At 51.3% G+C, this 18,454-nt stretch overlaps 1 protein-coding gene across 1 annotated transcript; it reads right to left on the minus strand.

Moving 5' to 3' along the window:
* Positions 1–519: 519 nt before the first annotated feature.
* On the minus strand, positions 520–16,896 carry TMPRSS3 (transmembrane serine protease 3). Its single transcript, XM_080937888.1, has 12 exons — positions 16,788–16,896; positions 14,206–14,316; positions 13,225–13,341; positions 12,789–12,912; positions 10,305–10,430; positions 9,077–9,120; positions 8,543–8,708; positions 8,038–8,207; positions 6,164–6,259; positions 4,665–4,807; positions 3,982–4,134; positions 520–638 (listed from the first exon to the last, which is right to left on the minus strand). The coding sequence occupies exons 1-12, from the start codon at positions 16,879–16,881 to the stop codon at positions 621–623; spliced, it is 1,362 nt and encodes a 453-aa protein (XP_080794014.1). The 5' UTR covers positions 16,882–16,896; the 3' UTR covers positions 520–620.
* Positions 16,897–18,454: the final 1,558 nt, after the last annotated feature.

Consider the following 18,454-nt stretch of genomic DNA (forward strand, 5'->3'; position numbering starts at 1 on the left):
CTATGATTTCAGTGTCCACGACCCATCTCCATGCATCCACTCAAGCCCGAGGACAAGCCGGGCTAAGTGAAGGGACGCCTTTCAGAAGCAAGAAATTCGTCAAGCACCAAATCCTGTGAGAAAACAGTGGAGCGAGGCCTCAGGCTGAATCCGTCCCAGACTAAGTTTCCCCACTCCCAAAACCAACTCTGAGAAGTAGACAGTTGGGTTGAGATCTGGAGCCTGGGGCTAGAACGGCTAGGTGACTGCGTCTTCAACAATCCACACCAGCAGTTCCTGCACCAACTGATGTTCAGTGGGTTTGCACGAGAACTCGCCTGGGTTGGCAGCGACTCTGAGGAGAAAATCTGGGGGGGGGGGTGACAGGGAAGGGTGTCGCTTGTGTGCGTGAGTCCAAGGTCAGTTCAGCCCCAAAGCCTGGGGCCTAGGGGCTTCAGCAGCAAACAACTTCGGGTGTAAGGATTGGGAGGACGCTCTTCCCATCAGATGGCTCTGTTTCAGTGCAATGGGTAGAGCGGTTAAAGCTGGTACTCGAATCCAACATGTCCACACAGGAGTCCAGGGAAGGCTCGGTCGGTGTCCACCCTCAGGGGCTCAGGGGTTGGCTTGTTCCCTCTTCTTCAAGTCTTCAGATCTCTCTAGAAGTAAAAACATGTTATCAATGCTTTTCCCCTGCAAAGCATGCCTTGTACATGGTGACAGGTTTTCTACCAGGTGTTATTAATGGTTACTGGGGAAGGCTTCGTTTCTGAGGGAAGAGTCGGCCAGCTCTGGATGGCTCCCACTCAGAAAGCCCTCTGCACTTTTTGTCTCTGCCCAGGATTGTCCCACAGACTTCTACATGAAGGTGCTAGGTCTCAGCTGCATGCTCCTGAGGACTAAGTTGAGACAGAATAATTTTTTTTGTTTGTTTTAAGCCCTAACTGGCTAGGGAGACTTGGTTGGTAGAATGAGGATGATGGGGTGGGGACCCCTGGAGGCCTGACATGGGAAAGTGTCACAAAGTGAGTGGACTCTTGGAAGGACCTCCCACGGGACAAGTCAAACTTGGCTCCATTCCTACAAAATGGAGCGGGCTTCTGGGGCTTCCTTGAGCCACTTGGAAAGCAATTTAGAAGCAGGTGTGTCTGGTAGGTGGCTTCTCTTGCTGGTGCTACGTGCTCAGAGGCAGAGGATGATAAAGATGGCCCTGAGAAATTGTCCAAAGCCCAGCTGGCCACCAAAGTGAAGCCACCTCAGACAACAAGACACTTCTGAAAATAGCCTGGTCTTTTCCTCTACTTGCCGGAGAGTCTTGACACACCAGCCTTTCTAAAATGATGTTCAAGACATTAAGATCACCTGGTCCTTACACCAGATTCCCCAATTGAGTCTAACTGGACAAAAGGCCTGGGGCTCTTCAGTTTTAGCAAATGGCCAAGGAAGGATTTGTCTGCCCCAACTTTTCAGTCTGTTTATCCTTCAGGGTGGAGCCACGCTGAGGTTCTGATCTGGGCATGGCTGTATTCATACATGACTTTACTAGCTTGGAAGCCCTCGTTTATCCAAGATCCCAGCTATCATAAGGAGTGTTGTAGGACCCATCATGGAACACAATATGGAGAGCACACTGGCTAGGACATGGCTGCCCAGCCTGAGCCCCTGACTGGCCCATATTCTTGGACAGCGTGAGGCATCCAAGGAACAGTTTCTTGGCTTTATAGTGGTTTAGAGCTCCAGAACAGTCATGTGGGACCTGTGTCCCAAGAGATACCACAGGAGGGCACACTTGCTCTCTGAGGTCCCTCTTTCCTTTGCCACACCTCCCAGGTACACATGGCCCCATCTACATTCTAGTTTGCCTGCACAGTGCCTTCAGTGGCCTCTGTGTGAGGGCATCACCTGCTCGAACGCAAGAGGAAGACAGGTGTTAGCTAAATCCTGTTCTGAAGAAGAGCCCGCCGTACTAAATGCACAACGGTACCAACAGACTGCTCCAGCTGGTGGCTTCCTGCCAGCCTCTGCCTAGCAGCCAGGCCTGCACTGGGGCAACCCAACGGGCTCCATCATGCACCAAAGATGGAAGCAAGGCTGTGGAAAGTCACGGTTGTGACTAGTGTTGCAGAGATCTGAACATGCCCCGGCCTCATTTGCGGCCACCTCGTCCCCACCCTACCCCAACACCGGAGCCATGTTTAGTGTTTAGATAAAAAATCAGAGGGCTTGGGTGTAGCTCAGTGGGGGAGCCCTACCTAGTTCACACAAGACCTTGCATTCAGTCCTCAGTACTAAAAATGAAGGAGAGGGAAAAAGAAAACCTTGAGTTAAACCAATAATGAGAAAACAGTATGATTTACTATATTTAGTAATAGTGATCTATGAAACATTGATGATCTTCTTAGAAGGCAATAATCCCATTACATTTGACACACAGACCCATGCAAGCACCCCCTCTGTAGGTTGGAGAGACAGCTCAGAGGTTAAGAGCACTGGCTGCTCTTGTCGAGGACCTGGGTTTGGTTTGCAGCACCCACTTCGCAGCTCACAACTCTGTAACTCCAGTCTCAAGAGATCTGACGCCCTCTTCTGACCTCCCCAGGCATCAGGCACACACAGGGAGCACAAACATACAGACCAAACACTCATACGCCTAAAATATAACTATCATTTAAAAAAGAAACAGAAATTAACCCCCAAGGAATCCTGAGGGAGTTCTTGGTGGTTTCTCTTTTTTTATTTAGTCAATTGTTTCAAACAACAAGAACCCTTTAAAAAGGTCCTTGAGGTGGCCTGGTGCTTAAAACTCTATATTGCAGAGGACCTGGGTTTGATTCCCAGAGCCCACACTAGATAGTTTACAATACTGTAACCCCAGTTCCAAATCTTACATCTTTTTCTAACCTTTGAAGGGCTGGTGCTCATATGTGCGCACGCACACACACACACATAGACACACATAGACACACAAATGCACATAGACACACATATATGCACAGATGCACATATAACACACCCATACATACACACATGCACACACACATGTACACATACCACATACACACAAACAGACACACTGCTCCCTCATATACACATACACAAACACATATACACACACATATGCCACAGACACACACATACAGACACACTGCCCCCGAATATACACATAAACAGACACACACACATACACACACATGCACACACTCACCACATACACACAGACACACACGCATGAACACATACACACAACTGATAAAGGTTTTGGACCCCCACAGTGGATCGATGAAGACTGAAGGGGCAGGAAGGGACACAGCTTTCCCTTGGGATGTTAGGAGGATTTTTAGAACTGATAAAAGGGCACGGCTGCACATGTAAGTGTGTCAAATGCCATGGGATTGTTGTCTTTTAAATGTTTGTCCATATTACATAAATTTTACTCCTGTTCTGTCAGAAGAAAATATCTTTGAAACTGAACTAGGAGATGATGTAAAACCCGTCTGAGATAAAGCTAGTAAATATTTGCCTAGTGCCTGCTGTGTGACCAGGCCTTACTTCTCTACTGCCCTTCCCCTCTCAGGAGAGACAGGGGTTGTAGACACCTGACTCTCACTGCAAGACCTCTGTCTATCAAACCATCTCTTTGCCTGATGCCCGGTGACTCTCAGTTCTCCGGTGGCTCAGGGTTCCCCTGACTTCCTCTCTCTGACCAGGAGCCTCGGTAGGCCTGTCCTGAGGTAAAGCAGACCTGGCTCTCAGCAAGGGATCAACATCCCAGCTAATTCACTGGTCACCTTTTCCCCTGATGAGTCAAGCAGAACCATTGCTCCAGTCCCTTCCCTGGATGCCTGGATCACACCCGTGGGATTAGCTGTGTTCTGGGGCTGATAACCAGAACCTCCAAATCACTGCAGAGTCAACATCTTTTCCATCTCCTCCTGGCTCCCTGTGGTGGAGCTGTGGTCATGCTGGGTGCAGGGAACACATGAGCTGGAGAGTCACACCCACCTCCAACTGTTCATGAATCCAGTCCAGGAAGGAGGTGATGCGTGTGTAGACTCCGGGCTTGTTCACCTCAGCACAGCCAATTCCAAAGCTTGTGGCGCCCACTAACTTCCACAGTCTCCTCTCCTGGCACACCAGGGGTCCCCCGCTGTCTCCCTGCAGAGCAGAAGGAGGCAAAGTTCAAGAGGCTGGAGCAGCTACACTGTCCTGGTGGCACAGATGCTCTCAAGAAGTGGCTCCTTAACTGTGTGGGAAAGTTTCCCTCTGGCTGTGTCTCCCTTCAGATCCCAAACACTAAACTGTGAAGGTCAGGTTGGCCTATGTAGCTGGAAGGGGGGGAAAATCTAACTCACTGTGCCCACAGTGATGGCTGAGCCTCATTCACAGTTGCTTTTGCAAGCTCAGACTAGTGGGCTCACAGCCTGCTTTCCTTACTCAGAATCAGGCTGGGGAGGATGAGAGGCCACACCCCATTTGCGCCATGAAAGACTGGGAACCTGGGTAAACACAGGCTGGGCCACCAAGAAAGCTAGGGGATATCTCAAGCAAATCGCTTCCTTATGCCATGTAAATTTGCTTTTTGCTCCGTCACGGGGAAGCTGGCAGGGGGCAGTCCCATGGGCTGGGTCACTAAGTTGGACCCTTGCCTGTTGCCGTGGCCCCAAGGGATCCTGGGAGGTCTTTACCTGGCAGCTGTCCACACCGCCCTTCAGGTATCCTGCGCACAGCATGGAGGGAGAGATGATGCCGCCGTACACATCCCTGTGGTTGCAGATCTTGTTTGAAATCAAAGGGACGGCCGCATGGTTCAGGACAGGGGAGGCGTCACCTGCCTCGAGGTAATGTGAGAAATGCGTGGTGAGAGGGAGTCCAGCTTAGAGATAGACAGGAGAACCAGGGGACATAGGACATGCCACCTGACGGGAAGCAGTCACAGCAAAGACCACATCTACCATAGCTGGGACGGCAGACTGTCACGAAGCCTGTGTCACCCAGAGTGTCCCCTGCCCAGTGTGCTGACCCATACCAGTCAGTCCACATTACTAAAGGGAAACTGAGGCCCTGAAGGCCATGCACATCTGGACAGGGCTGAATGTGGTCACCAGTAATGTGTCCCTCCAAATATAGGTGTGGGCCCTGGACCTGTGGCTGTGCCATTAGCTAGGGGACCTTGAAGATGGAAACCCTGAGCTTCCCTCGAGGGTTGAATTATAACCCCCTTCTTATTTGCCTGCCTGTAACCAAGACAGGTGACCTTGTCTGGAGCAGAAGCTGAAGTATGCATCAGGTGCAATCTGGAGGCTGAGTCAGCTTGCATTTAGGGCAGGCTCCACATCTGACAACTGATATCATGGGGTCAGGGGTCAAGGGACTGAGGACGAATCAACCTGTAATGTGGCAGGTTCAATACCCAGGACTCACATTAAGGGAAAACTAACAAGCAAATTAAAAAAAATCGAACAACTACCTAGACATCGGGGCTGGAGTGACACATCAGTCAGCCAAGGAACACGGAGAATAGCTAGAGCCACCAGACACTGCAGAGATGCTGGGACAGACCCCACCTGAGGCCTGCAGACATCTTGACCTCAGACTTCAGACATAGGAGAGGACTCAAGTCTGTCCTCTTTTTGAGTTTTTGAGCCATCCAGAGACCACAGTAGTTAGCTACAGTTTCTAGTGACAGCAGAAAGCGCACAAAGAAACAGCCATTGCTGGAGACACTGTGTCAGCACTGTTCCTTGATGCAAGGGACACGGATGTCCCTGGAAGGTGTGTGATGTGACCATCACTGACAGTATTACCATTACCAAAGCAGTGGAGGTTCCTGGCTAATGCCTTCTATTGCAAGCTCGGAGGAGAAAATAACGCACTGTGCCAGTGAGGCCAGAGTTCTTCCTCTTGCACCTGCCTGCTGGCCCATCATGGTATGCTTCAGACACTTGCTTCAGTAGAATGAGCAAGAGCAGGAAGGAAGGATGGGGGGAGGCCTCCCCATGGAGAAGTCCCCACACTTGTCCCCATAGTAATTTCTCCCTGAATCCTCAAAACTGCACACTGTCCAAAGAGGGGTGACATCATGGTGACCCATGGCTATTGTGAACAGTCGGCCTGCCCTAACCCTGATCTGGGACCTCTAAGCAACCCAAAGGACCATCCCAGCCTCTGGTTTTAGACCACTGACCTCCATCCTCTGTGGCTCCCCATCCTGAGGTCCAGCACAGTTTCCCGTCGGGAAAGTTCTCCTCGGAGTTGGGCAGACAGATGGGCTGGATGGTCTCTGTTAGAAGGAGCACAATGAGGTGACGTCCGTGAAGCCACTGTCCCAGAAATCAATTGACTTTGTGCTCAGGTCTCTGAACCTACCCTCTAGGGAGCAGTTCGGCCTTGGTCATTGAGCTAGCTCTGAGCAAAAGCTATGCCCACGCATCTCCCAAATATAGCCCTTGACTGTGGCGTGAATTCAGAACCCAGCAGCAAAACATGGCTGTAAAAGGCTGGACAGTTGGACAGTAGACAGTTCAGTCTTGGACCTTACCACAGTTGCTAGAATGACAGGAGACATACACAGAGGGGGCCGATGAATTTATGACTAGATTTTATTTGCTCAAATGTCCATCAAGTCACCCGTGGCCCTTGGGCCACACAGTTGGTCACTCCTGGGCCAGACCTTAAGTGTTTACTGGTCTTCACAGAACATCACACCTGTCTCTGGTGTTTGTGGTGACAGCCAGTGTGTATCCAGGCTGTGCCGCTAATGCCCCAGCAAAGCCAAGCTGCTGCATATGCCCAGAGCTTCCACGTGAGCAGCACTTGAGATGCACCCCCCCCCTTCCCCATCCTGCATGCTGATCATGGGGAACTGGAGAAGGGTAGAGACGTGTTCAACTCTTTAACTCTTTAGCCAAGTATACTGCAGACACCTCCTTTTCTAGAATCAAATATCACCAACAGTAACTAGCAAGTAGCAGCCCCCCACTCCCAAGCAGCTTTTCTCTCTGTTGTTCTTGAAATCACACAGGTTTGCTTCGGAGAATGGGAGTCTACCTTGGAACCAGTCCTGCCTGCCCTCCAGAATGCTTATCCTTGGGATGGTCGGAACTTTTACTTAAGCCGACATTCCTCCTGCTTTGTGCTTTGTGCTTTGTGAATTTTGAGAGCTTTAGGAGGGCTGATTGTGTGTGTGTGTGTGTGTGTGTGTGTGTGTGTGTGTGTGGTGTGTGTGTGGGGGGGGTCTATTAACAGCCAGAGGGCTGAGCTTGGAACTCATAGATAAGGAGAAGAGGCTCCAAGCAGCAAAACCCAAGACAGCAAAATAAATGCTAGTGGCTCTGGGTCCCTGAGGACAGGCGACTCTCTTCCACCACCTAGAGGCACCAGGTGGCCTAGCCTAGAGAAGCTCTTCCTGTCTGCAGCTGGCACCAGATGGAGAGACCACAGCAGACTGTGAGATTAAACTGGCACTTGAGGGGACAGCCAAGATCAACAAACCAAAGGTAACAGGCTGAAGTCTTGAGCGAGGGCTCCGTCTCCCAACATGCTCATTGAAAACACCTAATTTGGGCTGGGAACGTGGCTCCGCTGGCAAAGTGATGAACACCTGCACAAGCATGAACACCTGAGTTTGATCTGCAACACCCATGTAAAAAGCTGTAGTTGGCATTGAGCCTGTTACCCAAGTACTGAGGAGGTAGAAACAGAAGGGTCCCTGAGGATTCTTGGCCAGTCAGCCTATTAGGCAACTCGAGATAAATAACAGACCCTGCACCTTCCAAAAAACATGGTGGATAGTCCCTAAGGAATGACATTTGAGATTGACCTCTGGCCTCTAGGTGCATACATACTTATGCGCGCTCATGTGCACTGCGCATGTGCGCGCATGCGCACGCGCACATTTAAATGAGCAAATGCAATGCACCTATGTGGACACCCAGCTGAATCAGATTTTTGAAAATTTCCAAGCAATTTCCAAGCAAGCAGCCATTATAACAATGCTTCAACTGACAAGCTCTTGAAACAAGCTAAAAGTAAATGCCGGGTGCCGAGGCCTAAACGTACCGTCAAAGGTGAGCGGCTCAGACAGCTTCATGAGAGCGATGTCGTTGCCCAGCCGCTTTGGCTTGTACTTGCTGTGGTAGATGATTTTTTCCACCAGATGGGAGGGTACAGGACTGTCCATCAGGGACACAAGACCCACCTGGACAGTCCAGGACTTTGGGTGGTACAGGCTGAAACGCACAGACTGGGAGGTGAATCTCAGGAGAGACCCAGCCCTGTTGAACTCTGATGTCCCAAAGGGCCCAGGGAAACAGTGAGAGATGTCACTAGCTGGGAGATGACCCGATGGCCTAGTGCCCCACACATCTGTGCCCCACATAGACCACTCTCCTGTTCCGCCCAGAGAGGCCATTCTCTTTTCGACACAGAGACGGGTCCGCTGTAGGGAAGGTGTGCACACTGGCAACATAGCTTTCTGATTGGCCCTCACCTCCAAATCACCCCATCTCTATCTGACCCAGGACTAGACAAGGCTCCGGGGGGAGCAGAAGGCCCAGGCACTCACTCGTAAACACAGTGCGCAGCAGTGACGATCCACAGAGGGGTGATGACGGAGCCCCCGCAAAGGTGGTACCCCTGGAACTGGAGGCTGACCTGCCAGGGCCACTGAGTGAGCGAAGACATGTTTCCACCCACAATTCGGGGACTGTAGCCGGTTCTCATTCCACAGGCTACAGAAGAACAAGGGTTTATGGGTAAACTCTGTGACCTTTTTCTAGAGGAAATGTTATCAGCACTCCAAACCTCCAGCCCAGCAAAATACCTGTTCCCTACCCAGTGCTCACAGTGCTGCCAAAGCTGGAGCTGGGGTGATGAGGGTAAGAGGGACAGGAGCCTCGGGTGGGTGGGGCTTATGGGAGGCAGTGGGAAGAGCTCTCAGTGCAGGGAGCTGCCCATCAACAGTGTCTCTGCTGACAACGACCTCCTGGGGCCTAGTCCCACACTAGCATCTAGGAGAAGGGGTCTCGAGCCATCCCCAGAGGGGCTATGACTCCACAGTGCAGTCTTCCGTAGGGCTCCTTCTTATCCAGACATTTACCTGAGCATTTCAAGGTGACCACATGGCCTGAGGCGCAGCCTTCCCTGCAGCAGAAAGAAACAATTCATGGACAGGCCAACAAGCTGCTGTTTTCAGAGCAGAGGTTACACACAACCTGGGGCCTGGGTGTCGAGGAAAGCCCGGCTTCAGAGCACCTGTGGTGTTTGCTCCCTGCATTAGCCTGAGCCCCAATGGGAGCTCGCTCAGAGCCGGGGAACTGATTGTTGCTAAGGAAACCTGAGGGGTTTTTTCCCCAGAGTTTTAGGGTTTGGGGAGCAACTGGTAAATGGGAAAGCACTTTGCAAAGGATGCTGTCTTAACTTCTCCCCTTCCCTGCTTCTTTGCTTATGTCACACACACTCACACACGTACACACACATACACACTCCCACACATATGTACATACATGCATATACACACACACATACAAATATACACATACAAACATGCATACATACATATATTCACACACATGCATACATATATAGACACGCATACATATATAGACACAAATACATGCTTATACATACGCACATGTATATACATATACACATACAAACATACATGCATACATATATACCCCCACTCATGTATATACACATACAGATACATGCACATACATGCACACATATATTACTCACACATACACACATATACATACATGCACATACACAACACCACATTACACATACATGTGTATATATATACATACACACTCAGACACACACATACACACCACCACACATACACATTACACACCCACACACATACACCCACACACTCCCACCACACATACACACACCCACTTACACACACTCCCACCATACTCAGACACACACACACACATCTAAACATACACACATGCATGCACACACATGCACATACACACTCCCAACATGTGTATGTGCGCACACATGTACATGCATGCACATACACATGCATGTGCACACACACACGTATGTGCACACACACATATGCACACTCACACATATCAGGCCCTGCTGTGAGGCAGGCACAGCAATGACATGTCACTGAGCTCCTTTGTGGCACTTCCTTTCCTGCCTCCACTGAACCAGACTCTCCAGGGTTGGGATTCACCCCTGCACCCCACCACTCTAACCACAGCAGGGAGCTCCACCCTTGTTTGTGGAGTGCACCTCAGCTTCACAAACCCAGCCTGTGGCCTGGCCCCAGTGTAGACAGCAGTACCGTCTGTCCAACCGCTTACCTCATGTACACAGAGTGGTGTAACGCGGTCACCTTGTCATCCGGCAAGAGATGATTGATGGACACAAAGTCGCCCTGTAACTGCTCCTCAAGGGCATCCACTCTGAGGTGGTCTGAGCTCACATAGCTGCAGGCACATTGGAAACCCAGACCCAACAGTCACGGTGACAGATACCAGCCACCCACCTCCACTCGCCAGGTTACAAGCTTTGGGGACCTCATTTGGTCCTCCCCAAGTCACCAGAGGCTTCATTTTTCCTGGTAAATGCACACACCTTAGCCGGGCCTTCCAGCTTAGTTGTAGCCTGGGGACCCACTTGCCAACCCATAGTCCACAGCCTGGCCTGCCCACCCACCCAGTTCCAGCCACAAAGGAAGACCACTTCCTGCCACGGTTAGGTGGTCTCCACCCACCGCCCTCTGATGCTCTTGATTTGTCTGCCTCAGGGGAAGCAGCTAGATGTCCAGCTCCTGAGGGTATGGGGTAAGGGGACGGTTGAGAGCCTGTCCCACTTTGTCTAGCACTGTCATAGGACAGCGGCTTATGGATTCTGGGACCAAGCAAATGAGTTCAATGCCAGGAACAGTCATGGTGCAGAAGAGAGATCTAAAGAATTAGAATGGGGTGGGATGGCTGAGCACAAACCCAGCAATAGAGAAGGGGGGATGAAGTTTAAGGAATCTCCAAAGAAGGTGGGGAGCAGAGTGGTCACCTTCTCACTAACCCAGGATGGCACCCAAATGCTGTTAACGCCACCGGGACTCCTGTAAGTGTGGGGCAGTGTTCAGCCAAGCACAGGTTTGAAGGCAATGGCCTCAGGATCTTAGCCAGGCATTTCCTCCCGGGGAAGGCTGCAGTCAGCTGCCTTGGTGTGAAGGAGCCTGCTTTTGCTCCGATGCTGGGTCTTGGGGAGATGGGCAGAGCAGTGAGCTGGGGCAGAGGGAACGGAGCCCACAGGTCACCTCAGAGCTGCAGCGACCGAGACCACAGTCATGGTCAAGCCTACACCCTAAAGACCACAGAGCTCCCACAGCCTTTTAAGGTAGATGCTTATTATCCACTCTAAGGGAGGAAATGCAGCAAGCCTCACAAGACTGGCCTGAATCTACACCAAGATTTGAGCCAAGTGGCTTGTTCGTGCATGCATGCTTATGTACCTGTATACATATGTATTGCATACATACATGCATGTGTGCATGCATGTATGTGCATGTGCATGTGTGTGTGCTTGCATGTATGTGTGTGTGTGTGTGCTTGCAGGCATGTATGGGTTTTGTGTTTTTGAGTCTCCTCCTTTTCTTTAAGGAGTAAAGCTACATAATTCTCAACAGTGTCTGTTAGTAACCTTTGCAGCTGTCACTGAATTTCAGTTGCAGCTGGTTTCAGAATCCAGGCAGGCTTGGCGTACAGAGGAGGCAGGCCTGGGGGACCTCAACTGTGAGACATCTAGGATCCCACTGGCTTAGATTCCAGGCAGAGGTATGTGTAACCATGTAGTTTTGAGGGCCCTGCTTCCTGGGTTACAAAACAAACTAGGAAAGTCTATCCATACTTCTGAGTTTGTGACCGTCGATCTTGCTCAGTTCCTAAGGTGAGTGTAGGAATTTGGGAACCTGCCTGTGGTACACCTACAATATCCATGGCCTTCGGGGAAGCAAGGCAGGAGTCAGGACTCAGTAGCGATGGATGGCCCCGGAGAGGGGGCTCTCGGTTGGGCAAAGCATGCTGCTGCAGCGTAGAAAGCCAGCAGCAGCTGACTCCCAACACTGAGGTTGGGAAGACTCGGTCTTAGATGGTCTTTTGGGGCTAAGGGTATTTTGAATACCTCTGGGACTGTTGAGGATGTGTGTGCGGACATAGATGTACATACAGCATGACCCGGTACAGGTCTCCCAATGTCTGCTCTTTAAGCTGCAAAGCACTGAACCGGAGTGTTTACCTTTCCACTTGGAAGCTCTGGGCGCATGAACTGTTTGCTTTCTGTTACTGTTTTTCTTTCTTTCTTTCTTTCTTTCTTTCTTTCTTTCTTTCTTTCTTTTTTCTTTTTCTTCTTCTTTTCTTTTTTTTTTTTTTTTTTTTTTTTTTTTTTTTGACTTACTTTTCAGCTCAAGCTGGAACTCCCCAGTAAGGGAATTACATATGTGTCACCATGCCTGCTTGTTATAGGGCTGAAACAGAACCCACCGCTTTGGGCCATGCCAGATTCGAGTTCTACCATCCGAGCCCCAGCCCCAGCTCCAAATGTCTAAACAGCTTTCCCATCTAAGGTCCTGGCCTAGCCCTGAGAACTCCCTTCAGATATGACATTCTCTTCTGTGTGACCTGGAGTCACCTAGCTGGTTGGGCCTTGTCTGGCTCCCTGTGAGGTGGCTCCCTGTGAGGTGGCTCCCTGGACCGTGAGGTTGCTCTAAGAATGGAGTGGGGCTCGTCAAAGCGACTGCACTGTCCAGGAGCATGCTCTTTGCTCTGACATCCCTCACTCACCTGGGAAACCCCAGCTGGGCACAGGCAATCTTGGCATAGTGGCTTTTCCAGTCATCTGAACACATGGTTCTCCATGCAGCAGCTGTGAACACTTGGAGTGCTGCTCTTTGGCCGCTCACCCGAACTGGCCGGGCATGGGGTCCGGGAGGGGTTGGGGGAGAGAGGTAATGATTATCAATATAGGCTCCACAACCCTCTCTTCTAACCTGACCTGTTTCCACCCACAGCCCCTCCCCCACAAGATGCTGCTTGTACCCTGGGACCCACCCATCCCCCCAACTCCAAGCTGTAAACGGGTAAATGTGCATAACAGTTCTCCCAGAACCCAGCTAGGCATATCCCAGCTGAGGACAGGGCATGGCGCTGGCTATGCCTGGGGTCCATCTGCTTGTGTTCATGCTCCGAGACTTCCTTCCGTGAGTGGGGCGCGACTTACCGCAACGGTACTCATCCTCCCCGTCCTTGCAGTTGGGGACCCCGTCACATCGAGCTGTCAGTTCGATACACTTGAAGGATGAATGACACCTGTACTTCCCAGAGCAGTCGAAGTGGACTGGCGAAAGGGGGGGGAGGGGAGAAGGCTAGCAAGTGGCCCCTTCCCTGCACAGCGCTGACAGCTGTGGACCTGCTGTGTGGCCTTTGTACTTGCTCATCAATAATGAAACCTGCATTGAAACTACATCCCCGAAGGCAGCCTGTTTCCTTCAGCCTAGCATCTATCCTGAACTCCCAAGAGGCCGGGCTGCCACAACTGTTATCTCTACCTCCGGGAATCACAGGACGGGGGGGCGGGGGGGCATTCAGACCCTGCATGGCTGGGGTCAACGCGCACTTAGCTGGCCCAGCAGGAGCCCCAGCTGAGACCAACCGCTCAACCACCCTGCTTCCTTTCACTGTGGGCCTGGGGCCAATGAACTGTGGAACACACATGAGGGGGAGGCAAGACACGCTGCCCCATGCTGCAGGTACTGGAAGGAGAAAATGAGAAACTACGGGCTCTAGGAAAGCCCCTACCTCCTCATGACCCACTTTCTTAAAAGCCCTACATACCTCCCTATAAAAATAGCCGATGCCCGTGGTATGACTTGAATGAGAGGCTTTGTCTGCTCCACCCCAGCCTCCCCCTTCCCGTGCCAGAGTCCTGTTTCACCTCCTACCTCTGAGTAATTCTAACCAGCCAGGTACCCTGGTGGCAGAACCTGGAACAGAGCCAGCGCCCCTGCCTGTCCCCACACTGGTCTGACATTCAGGCGGGATGATAAAACCCATAGCCATCAAACCAAGAGGACACCAGCCACCAGTAATTAAGACCAGGCAGCAACAAGTATGGACGAGGGGGTGGGGGCAGGGGGTCTCATGCAAGTTTAAATGCCAGGACAGGTAATCGAGTGCCTACTAAATAATAGACGGTACTCACTGCCCAGGCCGATGGCTAGCGCCAGTATCAAGGCAATGATCCCGATGACGATGATCGGAAAAAACTTCAAGGGCAGAAGGGACAAGATCTGCGCGGCCACTGCATCTCCATCTGAGGGCGAAAGGGAAGAGGGTGTAGGGGAGGCGAGGAGCATCGGTTCTGAGTGGCGTGAAACTTAAAGGTTAGCTGTATGTGCTGTGTCGGCTCTGTGCAGAGAGAGCACTGGCCCAAAGACAGCCGCCTTCATCAGGAGAATGACCACATTGTCTAGGTCAGTCTCTCTCACCCAGTTTAGGGGACATTGCTGTGAGATGAAAAGTATCCTCACTGGGAGCCCTTGACACCCTAACCCTCCACAGCCAAAAATGGGGGCTTACTCAGAGGCCACAGAGAAGTTAGGAAGAGGTCCATAGGGCAGCCGCTAATCCTGTATGACCGATGCCCTTGGGAAAGGGGGAGTTTTAACACAGACATGCATAGAAGAAAAGAGTGATATGTCCCCAGTTCGAGGGACCCCAAAGACTATTGGCCAAAGGCCGTAACTGCACAGGCACGGAGCATCCCGTGTGTGTCCATGGTAATGGGACCTTACTGACATCAGGGCTCTCAGACTTCTGCCTCCCAAAAAGGAAGACAAGAAGCTGATGGCATGTTGTCCCGGCAGCCCCGGGAGAACAGGTGAAGGACGTCCCCAGGGGACTAGAACATGGAAATGTCATACCATGTACATGAAGCAGGAGCACTGGGTGCTCTCATCCCAAGGTGGCTCTTCCCTACAGAGCCACCTTCAGCCTTTGTTCCAGGCCATTTGCCACATGTGGGCAGAGGCCACCATATAGGCTGCTTGTCCCCCAATAGGGGTCCAGTAGCAGAATGCTCAGTTTTGTAAATGTCATGTCTGCATCCAAATCAGAGCTACTGGCCACTCTCAAGGACTGGGCTTCCCAGACTCTGGATTCTTCAACTCTAGTGGAAATCACCTACTAGGTACAGTACCCGCTGGGACTGGCAGTAACAAGAGTGATGAGGTCACCTGCTGTTCAGAGAGTGACAAAGTTCTGTCTCTGATGGGCATGGGAGAGTCCATCTCATTGTGGGTGGTGTCACTCTGGTTCTGAATGGTATAAGAACGTGGGCTGAACATGCCAGGAAGCCACACTCCTCCATGGCCTCTGCTTTAGTTCCTGCCTCCAGCTTCCTGCCCTGAATTCCTGCCCTGACTTCCCCGGATGAGAGACTGTAAGCTATGAAGCTGATATCACCCTTTCTTCTCCAGGTTGCTTCTGGCCATGGTGTTGACCACAGCAATAGAAGCTGAGCTAGGACACTTGGGATGTTGTATAAAATGTATCTTTCTAGAGAGGCCCCATAAAGGACTGACAAGCAAGAAAACCTCCCCCCCCTCCCTGGAAATGAACAAAGGAACAAACAAACAAATGGACCTAAATTCATCCTAACATCACCATGACTTTGCTATTACCACACCCACTGGTGCTCAGGTGGAAGGGCTGGCCTGCTTCTTAAGCAGCACTGGGTTGGGAGCAGGTCATGTTTGCTTCCCATTTTGTGAGATGTATCTACACAGCTTAAAAGCAGATACAATTTTTGACCCAGTGATGTCACTTCCAGAAATGTATCCTAAAGGTTGTCACAGGTGCACACAGATTCCTGTCTCCACACACCCTGTGGAAGATGACATTCGTGAACGTGGCAAACAGGAAGCAGTCTGAACAGACAACCAAAGGGTGTCAGTAAAGTCTTCCCATTCCAGCAGCACACGTGGGATCCAGCCCGAACTCTCCAAGTTCCTGCTCTCACCCAGCCCCCAGCGGTCCTTATTCCCATTGCTCCTGGGTCCTGGTCTCCGGACCAGCGAGCTACAGACAGCTCTCAGCACAAAGACCGAACAGCAATGGACATCAGACGGGGAATGCTGGCTGCATAGGTATGTGATTCATAGAACCAGCTTTTCTTCTTGGGGCTGCTGGACCATTCACTCTAACAGGGTACATAACCTTTGGTGACATGTAGCTTGCCTGTGTTTTCTACAAGGGCTGCAGCCATTGTTTCTAAGGACTTCCTGAAGGGCTCAGAGTTTTCCTGGCCAGGATTTGACCTCCTTCCGAGTGAACTAGAGGTACTGTGGAGTTTGGGTCTCTGAAGACTCCCCAACCCCAGAGCCCAGAAGAGAGCTTAAACACAAACACAAGCGCACACATCCACACTGCCTGAAGAGACTTAGCAAGTGCCTGAGCCAAAGGGGCTCCTCCTTCGCACCCTCCTCCACCTCTGTGGTTCTGAGACCGGAAAAGAGAGGTGTCCAGACAGTGATGGAAGGATACCCAGGAAGGGTGGGAGTCTTAGCAAAGTCCTAGGGGCACCTATCTAGTATGTGCAAGACCCAGTTCGATCCCCAGTATTGTAGAAAAGGAAGTGGGAGAGGGAGAAAGACAGAGGGAGGCGGGAGAGACAAAGACAGTGTAGGCGAGTGAGAGGCTGTACGAGGGGCTTCCCCCAAGTCCCAAACACTTGACCATATTCACCCTTTCTGTAAAAGGCCCGAATCCCAAAGGCCCACCTACCTGGTACCACAGGACTTATTTTCAAATCATCCAAGCCGAAGAGTGACCGGAAGGAGAAGGGGGCTTCGGCTGCCGGAGGGTCGTTTTCCCCCATGGTGACTATCTCAGGGCCTCTGATGATGGGTTCCGGCTCCACCTCCACCTGCTGAGCCAGGGGTGAGCAGGGTTGGTCCCTGTGGAAGGTGTGGGCACCAGGGGTGCCTCTGTCCCATTTTAAATCCTTTCTGTCAGACACGAAGCCCACGCCCCTGTGGGTTTGTTGCAAATATCTGTCTACTGAGAGCACAACTTTCTCTATGCGGTAACTAGCAGAGTGGCTTCTAGAGCTGACAGAAATCAGAATATTAATTCCTTCTAAGTAACAGTGACGGCATCCTCTGGGTAGCCAACCAAGTGGCACCTTTAGAGATAAGCCCCTTTGTCACACAGAAGTCACTGTGTGTTGTTCCTTAGAAAACCATCAGAATGAGATGGTTGTCCTCTGTCCAACATTTTGGTTTTCCTTCCTAGCCATAGGATTTACCTGTCATAGACATAGAATCTTCTGATAATCTGTGTGTCCCAAAACGTAGGCAGCACCCCGAAATGGGTGCCGTCACGCTGCTAGTAGCGGCCCACAAACACAACCCTTCCCTGGCTCACCAAGCATGACCTAATTGAAAATGAAAGTGTCCAAGCTCCGGTGACCCAGGCCACCCAGCCAAGTGAGGAGTGGCTGGGAGCCTCCAGCTAGGGCCAAACCCTCCACTTTGGGCCAAACCCATGCAGGGTTCCATTTCATACAATAGAGGCCTTCTGGAGAGGGCCGGGAGAGCTCTGAGATGGAGGGTGCTCCCAGGTGAGCCCCAGGTCATCCTCCCAAGTATGAAACCAAGGTGCTCTAGAAACCTGCTTTCCCTCCCTGCCCTCCCCCAGGCTGAGGTCCACAGAGCCCTCCCCACAAAGGCTGGTGAGGGCCAGTAATGAACCTCTGTATGCCTCCTGCCTGGATACCTGTTGTTTATTCACATTCCAAACGGAGCTACTCACCATTAAAAATTAATCTTGGGGTTTTTTGGGGGGGGTTGTTTTTTTTTTTTGTTTTTTACAATATTATTAAACTCAAATATTCTTTGGGGGAGTAGCCCCTCCCAAGCAGGCTATGGTTGGCAGGTCCCACATGGGGAAGCTGGGAAGTTCCTTAGAGTGCATCCTGGAAGCAACCCCTCCCGTGGGTCCCTTACTTACCATTTCTGGAGCCGCCATCCTTCGAAGCAGTAATAATTTCCCTTTTCATTATAGTAATGAACGGGAGGGTAAACAGCTGGCAAAGAGGAGTCCAGAAGGGAAATATTCCTACCAAGTCACTCAGCCGTGCCGACTCCGTCACTGAGGCCAGCGGCATCACCGTGGCGCCTCTGTAACTCAATCTGAATGTGACTATCAGGTAGCCCCGGTGGTATGGGCACAGAGATAGAGAGAGCAGCTTGGAAACGAGCAAAGCCAGAATTTATAGGAGCGTCTCGGAAGAATGCAAGGCCCAAGGACACTCCTTTTGTTCAAATGTGAACAACAAGGCCATACCCAGTGCCAAGCAGACGGCCCCACAAAAGGGCAGGTCAGCTCTTTTTGTTAGGCAGTGCCATCCACCCAGGTGACTAAGCCTTGGTTGAGGTGACAGCTGCCCT

Source organism: Micromys minutus (genome assembly GCF_963924665.1).
Source record: "Micromys minutus genome assembly, chromosome: 25".
Classification (NCBI taxonomy): domain Eukaryota; kingdom Metazoa; phylum Chordata; class Mammalia; order Rodentia; family Muridae; genus Micromys; species Micromys minutus.